Source organism: Megalobrama amblycephala, linkage group LG3 (genome assembly GCF_018812025.1).
Source record: "Megalobrama amblycephala isolate DHTTF-2021 linkage group LG3, ASM1881202v1, whole genome shotgun sequence".
NCBI lineage: Eukaryota > Metazoa > Chordata > Actinopteri > Cypriniformes > Xenocyprididae > Megalobrama > Megalobrama amblycephala.
Genome location: NC_063046.1, coordinates 58,930,560 through 58,937,870, shown reverse-complemented (window position 1 = coordinate 58,937,870; position 7,311 = coordinate 58,930,560). Strand labels below are relative to the sequence as shown.

The following is a 7,311-nucleotide window of genomic DNA, read 5'->3' as shown; positions in this document are numbered from 1 at the left end:
AAAAATAGGGGGGCAACATCAGAAAGAGTTTCTCAGAGAACCACTATGTCCAACCGCGTTCAGCATTCGTTTAGTAAGGTCTGATCGCGCTTTGACTACGGCAGTGATGTCTCGCGCATATACTTCAATGAGTGCTAGACATCACTTCCGCTGTCAGAGCGTGATCAGACCTTACTAACGAGTGCTGAACGCAGTTGGATATAGTGGTGTTTTAGAGGTAAAAAATTATATAAATACTGTTCGGTTTCTCACACAAACCGATCGTTTCGTGTCTTAGGACATCAATGTGTCGTCACGAGCCGCAGGGTTTAATTTGGATTTTTCTATGCAAGTTTTTTCGACTCTTATTGTTTGAGTTCCCATTCACTCCCATTATTTGACTGACAGATGGCAACAGCTGGAGTTAAAAATAATCATTTGTGTTCTACTGAAGAAACAAAGTCACCTATATCTTGGATGCCCTGGGGGTAAGCAAATTTTAATTTTTGGGTGAACTATCCCTTTAACTCGCCCTTTGCTACAACACTCCTGTGTGTAGCTTACTATTTGTATAATATAAAATATAAATAGAGGGTTTAAATGGTTTATAAATGCAATAAACCATTGTGGTCCTATATGTATGTATGTATGTATGTGTATATATATATATATATATATATATATAAATGTGACTTAAAGATTACATGACTTTAACAACTATGTGCTTACATCAAGTACTTACTGTGTTCATATAATATTGCAAAACACTTTTGCTTATATTGAGGTGGGATATGGGAAAGGTCTGGTGATATGAGTAGGTTTAAGGGTGGGTTAAGTGATAAGGGAAAGTTCAACAGCTTAATTATAGACGTAATTACAGAAATTAATTATAGCTATATTACATGCAGGCATTTTTTAAATATAAGTACAATGTAAAAACATAAGTGCATTAGGTGAAACTATTAATTAAAGTCCACAGTTAATATAAAGTGGAACCATTTATATATTTTTATGAAACATTGGGAGTTTCTGTCTCCATAAAGCACCTCCTTAATGTTACTGGATCATTGTGCAATTGGTCCCATAGATTACAGCTCATCTCATTGGTCAACAGGCTCAGGATCAGATCACACACATACTCGCGCACCTTCACTCTCCTTCCTATACCGCTGCTTGCCGCTGCAGACGGAGAACGCGGCGAGTCGTGTTGAAACAAGACGATAGTTGCACATTTCAAGTCTTTGGAATCTGTGGCAGGATGAAGCACGGACTGTAGTGTTCGCGTCAGGCGCGAGGACCGAACTAGCGCGTGATTCTCCACTGGAGTACATACAGAGTTGAGGACAGGCGCACTTGTCCGCTGTTTCTCGCACTCTATATGGAGGGATGTCGGGATGGCTTGCACCAGGAGAACCAAAACTTTGGTGTCTACGTGTGTGATACTAAGTGGCATGACCAACATAGTGTGTCTTTTGTACGTCGGATGGGTGACTAATTACATCGCTAATGTGTACATCAAAGTGCCGATGCCTGTCCCAGCCAAAAAGTTGGAAGGCGACAGGAAAGGAGAAACTCTGCGGATTATAGAGCGACTGGATCGACTGGAGAACGTAGTCAATCAGCATATACAAGGTAAGACGAGTGTGTGTATAATAAATGAATGTGACGTCTAAAAATGTTCACTCTATGAGAAATACAGCTGACAGCCACAAGATCAGCAAAAATTATGTGCCATAAATAAGTTAATGCCACTTTCCACGAATAGAGGACCTTATAGAGGCTTTTGTACGGGTGTTTAGATAAACATTCGAAGAAAATAGATAAAATGTATAAAATACACAAAATACAAATTTGTATATGCAACTTAAATGAATCTGTCTCACAGCAAGGGCTGGCTAGTTTTGAACCAAATAATAAATAATACATTTAAATAACAGGTCTTTTTTTTTTTTTTTCTCTTTTTTTTTCTTAACAATAACTAGGGTAACAAGAGTGAATTGTTGAGCTCGGTTAATGCAGTCAACACTACAGTTTGTGTAAAAAGTGAGAAAAAATTATATTATTTGACTAATGATAACTATATATATATATATATATATATATAACTAAAATTATAACTAAAATTGTATTGCTGATGCAGAGGCACAAACAAATTGTTGCAGAAAAAAATGAAAGAAATCTTTCATTGTAAATGCAACTCAATTATTGCCCTTACAAAGACTTACCATGGTAACCACAGTTACCTGTGAAATGTACTTGCAATTATTGTACTAGAACAGTCTATGAAGCTTTCAGGGGCTTTTTCTTCAGTTTTTTAAGCTGCATTTGCTTTTTAAAACAATTTTACTTTAGTAACCATCATTTCATGATTTTTTTTTTTTTTGTAATGCTGTATTAGCAGGCACTGTATACAAAAAAAAAAAAAAAAAAAAAAAATCTACATAATGACAAATATGTATATCAAGTTTATAAACATACTTTACAGTTATGGGATATACTATAGTAGGGTCATTGACGAATAAGGTTTTTTAGAGATATAATTAATTTTGAAGTTTTATTAAGTGTTAACAATGAGATTATGTGATTTTTATAATCAATTAACACTGCTTTTGTCATTTTTTACAAGATGGACAAAATTTGTCAGGAAAAAAGTCATTCAGTTTGACCAAAATTTCAGTTTTACCGAATGACACTTTGTTATACCGAATGACGATATTTTCAATCAGTGCTAACAGGCTGATATCTAGCTAGCAAAAGGACAATCAAAAATTTTATATTTAGTACAAATTTTAAAAATATTACAACATTTTCCATGTTTTATAGCGGTTGCACCGAATGACCTGATGTTTCGGGACATGCGTATGAGCGAGTGAAATCATGAATTTTTCAAATAGTTAATAGAGAGTTAGTTACTTTGCTTCATGACCATGTGGTCCTTTGCAGGTGTCTGAATGATGTCACATCCTGTCACATGATATTGACTACATGACTTGATCCAAAATGGTCCCTTTATATTAGTTACTCCGAATGACATCAATGAAATATATTTTTTCCGGACATTCTTTCTCATAACAAAGCAATGACTTCTACACATAATTTTAATACCATTTTGCACTATGTTGATATATGATGTTATAAAATCATGCCAGAATAAAAAACATATACATTTATTACATTTTAAGATATTTTAATCACAAATGAAATGGCTGTATTGGCCTTTGGACGGTTAAACAAATGACCTTTTGACGCTTCAAAATCTTTAAAATACTTTATATGTTGCAAAATATAATTAAAACCTTTAGGATTCAGTAAAATAGATCTAGTTGTACTACAGGTACCTTACATACTTTGGATGTCATATTTTTGTTTTTTTTATTATTATTTAGGCCTTTGGACAAACACATGACCAGGCATGTCATTGACCCAGTAACTTTAGTATTTTGGTAGATACTGTGGTACATTTTTGTCTGTACTGTGGACAGATGTGACCTGGAGAGAGGGTTGCTCTGAAATAGCAGTCCATTGTGGAGAGTATGTTCCTCTCAGGTGATAAACAGAAAAATCTATAGTTCATCATCATGACTTGAATAGCAATTGAACATTTGTCCTGTCTTGTTCAAATCAGGTTGATTGCACCTTACCTCGTGGTTAATGGCACTTTTATGCAGGTGTGACCTCCACTTGTGATGTGGCAGCTTCACAAAGACCATTGATGATTGCGAACTCCTTTCCTTCTCTCTTCAGAGACTCTTGTTTAATGAACTTGGCACTGGCTGAACATTAATTATGAAAAGTGACTGATTGCTTCTGTCTGTACAGGTAGTTTAGATCTTTCAGCACTTCTCAGCCCACAAAAATTTCTGTTTTTTTTGTTTGTTTGTTTTTCATCATCGTCAATGCATTTATTTCACACTCGTTGATAATTTTGCATTTAGGGTTCAATGAAGAACCTTTAATCTCAACAGAACCTATCCATTGCTCGTTATACGTTCTTTATACACTGTAAATAAATAAATAAATAAATAAATTGGCAGCTGTGGTTGCCAGAATAATTCTGTAAAAAATACAGTAAAAATGTAAACATATTTACAAAACGGCATAAAACTGTAATTTACAAACAATAAAATTTAAATTCTAGGAATGTCAGATTACAGTTTTTGAATGTAAATACTGTAAAATTATCCATTGACTTGTTCTTTTTTTTACTTCTAAAAACTGCAATTATCAGCATTTTACTGTAAAATTACACAAAATGTCCAGTTAGATCTTTTACAATTTTTTTTCCCTGTATATAATACGGGAACTTACCGTTAACAGTTTTTCTATAGCATTTTTACAGTATTTTACAGTAAAAATTCCACTAATTTATTACAGTTTAGTGGAAAAAGTTTCATATATTTTAAATATTCTTCGCACTAAGATTTTTTTTTTAAGAACTTGGTTCTTCTTCAGTGGCCTCCTTCTGAAACCTTTATTTTTTAAGTCTGTAGGTTATTCAATTACATGTTTGAGGTCAAAATTTGGTTTGTGAATATATTGCTTGATCTTTATCATATTCCTGGAAAAGCAGATGGTGGATTCTTCCCATTGCAGTAAGTACATCCTAACCCAGCTTTCTCACAAAGCATCTGCCAAACAGAATGCAACAATAAAGCGTTTGTAGTTTCTCACTGTTGCGCAAGCTTTATTCCGGATTCGTTTTCAGCTACTTCGGAAAGCACTAATTTGTTGCAGATCTGAGAGAACACAAGCAATTTTCTGTTCTGTTTCTGGTTTATTAGTCTACAACAACATGCACAGCATGATTCATCTGCTTCACTGAATATCTAGGAATACAAATCTTGCGCTGTTCAAGAAAGTCTGTAATATGATTTTATTAATGGCCTCCTTTTGTGTTTGTTATAAAAGACACACTTCATTGTCAAAAAGACAATTCTGTCATAGTTACTCACTGGATATATGTTGATACGGATTGCAGACAGCCAGTGCAGCGCTCAAACTGAATCAAGGGTGCAGACAAACCTCGCTGAGCTGAGAGGCAGCTACAGATGATTACTTGAGCAAACATTCCCGAGCTACAGCCGCAGACACGTTGTGCTGTTTGGCAACGGCTGTGGGCTTCAGGAATGGGATTCGAGGGAGCGTTTTTTGGTTTCAATGCTTGAATTTTTTTATTGCATGGCATGGATTGTTGAAGTTTATCTGAGATACCTTGATCTTTGCTGTTTAGCAATGATTTTTTATAATGGAAGTGAATGCGTCACCATGAAATCAGTTATTTTTTTATGGAACAATTGCAGTATTTATAATAAATGATTTATCTGTGCACATCATTATTATTGTTGTTGTTGTTTTTTTTTTATTCATGTGCCCTCATAATCTTTAGTTATGACAAAATGGACAAAATCAATTCCTGCCCTGCTTTTATTATTTGTTTGAAAAGCTGTTTCACTAGGATAATATAAGTGAATATAAGTGACAATAGGCAAGAAAAGACTTTCGCAACTTGTATTTCAATGCTGAAATACAAACCCGATTCCAAAAAAGTTGGGACACTGTACAAATTGTGAATAAAGAAGGAATGCAATAATTTACAAATCTCATAAACTTATATTTTATTTACAATAGAATATAGATAACATATCAAATGTTGAAAGTGAGACATTTTGAAATGTCATGCCAAATATTGGCTCATTTTGGATTTCATGAGAGCTACACATTCCAAAAAAAGTTGGGACAGGTAGCAATAAGAGGCCGGAAAAGTTAAATGTACATATAAGGAACAGCTGGAGGACCAATTTGCAATTTATTAGTTCAATTGACAACATGATTAGGTATAAAAAGAGCCTCTCAGAGTGGCAGTGTCTCTCAGAAGTCAAGATGGGCAGAGGATCACCAATTCCCCCAATGCTGCGGCGAAAAATAGTGGAGCAATATCAGAAAGGAGTTTCTCAGAGAAAAATTGCAAAGAGTTTGAAGTTATCATCATCTACAGTGCATAATATCATCCCAAGATTCAGAGAATCTGGAACAATCTCTGCGTAAGGGTCAAGGCCGGAAAACCATACTGGATGCCCATGATCTTCGGGCTCTTAGACGGCACTGCATCACATACAGGAATGCTACTGTAATGGAAATCACAACATGGGCTCAGGAACACAATCCACCGTGCCATTCGCCGTTGCCGGCTAAAACTCTATAGGTCAAAAAAGAAGCCATATCTAAACATGATCCAGAAGTGCAGGCGTTTTCTCTGGGCCAAGGCTCACTTAAAATGGACTGTGGCAAAGTGGAAAACTGTTCTGTGGTCAGATGAATCAAAATTTGAAGTTCTTTTTGGAAAACTGGGACGCCATGTCATCCGGACTAAAGAGGACAAGGACAACTCAAGTTGTTATCAGCGCTCAGTTCAGAAGCCTGCATCTCTGATGGTATGGGGTTGCATGAGTGTGTGTGGCATGGGCAGCTTACACATCTGGAAAGGCACCATCAATGCTGAAAGGTATATCCAAGTTCTAGAACAACATATGCTCCCATCCAGACGTCGTCTCTTTCAGAGAAGACCTTGCATTTTCCAATATGACAATGCCAGACCACATACTGCATCAATTACAACATCATGGCTGCGTAGAAGAAGGATCCGGGAACTGAAATGGCCAGCCTGCAGTCCAGATCTTTCACCCATAGAAAACATTTGGCGCATCATAAAGAGGAAGATGCGACAAAGAAGACCTAAGACAGTTGAGCAACTAGAAGCCTGCACTAGACAAGAATGGGACAATATTCCTATTCCTAAACTTGAGCAACTTGTCTCCTCAGTCCCCAGACGTTTGCAGACTGTTATAAAAAGAAGAGGGGATGCCACACAGTGGTAAACATGGCCTTGTCCCAACTTTTTTGAGATGTGTTGATGCCATGAAATTTAAAATCAACTTATTTTTCCCTTAAAATGATACATTTTCTCTAGTTTAAACATTTGATATGTCATCTATGTTGTATTCTGAATAAAATATTGACATTTGAAACTTACACATCATTGCATTCTGTTTTTATTCACAATTTGTACAGTGTCCCAACTTTTTTGGAATCGGGTTTGTACTCACTGTTTCAATAACTGATGATTTTAGTGTGAACAAATCATTTACATTTATGCTTTTACCAGAAAGTTTATCAGTTCATGCATCTCCTGGGAATCAAACCTTTATATGACCTTACCATTGCTAGCACGATGCTGTACTATTTGAGCAAATTAAACAGTAGCTACTATTTGAACTACTTAAACAGAGCAACTTAAATAACTTACTGATGTTTTCTATGTAAAGTCATATCCAG

General features: G+C 35.6%; 1 protein-coding gene across 2 annotated transcripts in view; it reads left to right on the top strand.

Moving 5' to 3' along the window:
* Window positions 1-1,056: 1,056 nt before the first annotated feature.
* The window catches only part of galnt18b (UDP-N-acetyl-alpha-D-galactosamine:polypeptide N-acetylgalactosaminyltransferase 18b), a 127,149-nt gene continuing 120,894 nt past the window's right edge, over window positions 1,057-7,311 (top strand). Inside the window, exon 1 of one of the 2 annotated variants that reach the window (XM_048186268.1) lies at window positions 1,057-1,611. In XM_048186268.1, coding sequence (XP_048042225.1) covers window positions 1,374-1,611 — 238 coding nt within the window. In that variant the 5' untranslated portion in view covers window positions 1,057-1,373. The remainder of the gene's footprint in view (window positions 1,612-7,311) is intronic. The other variant, XM_048186269.1, reaches the window with a different exon arrangement.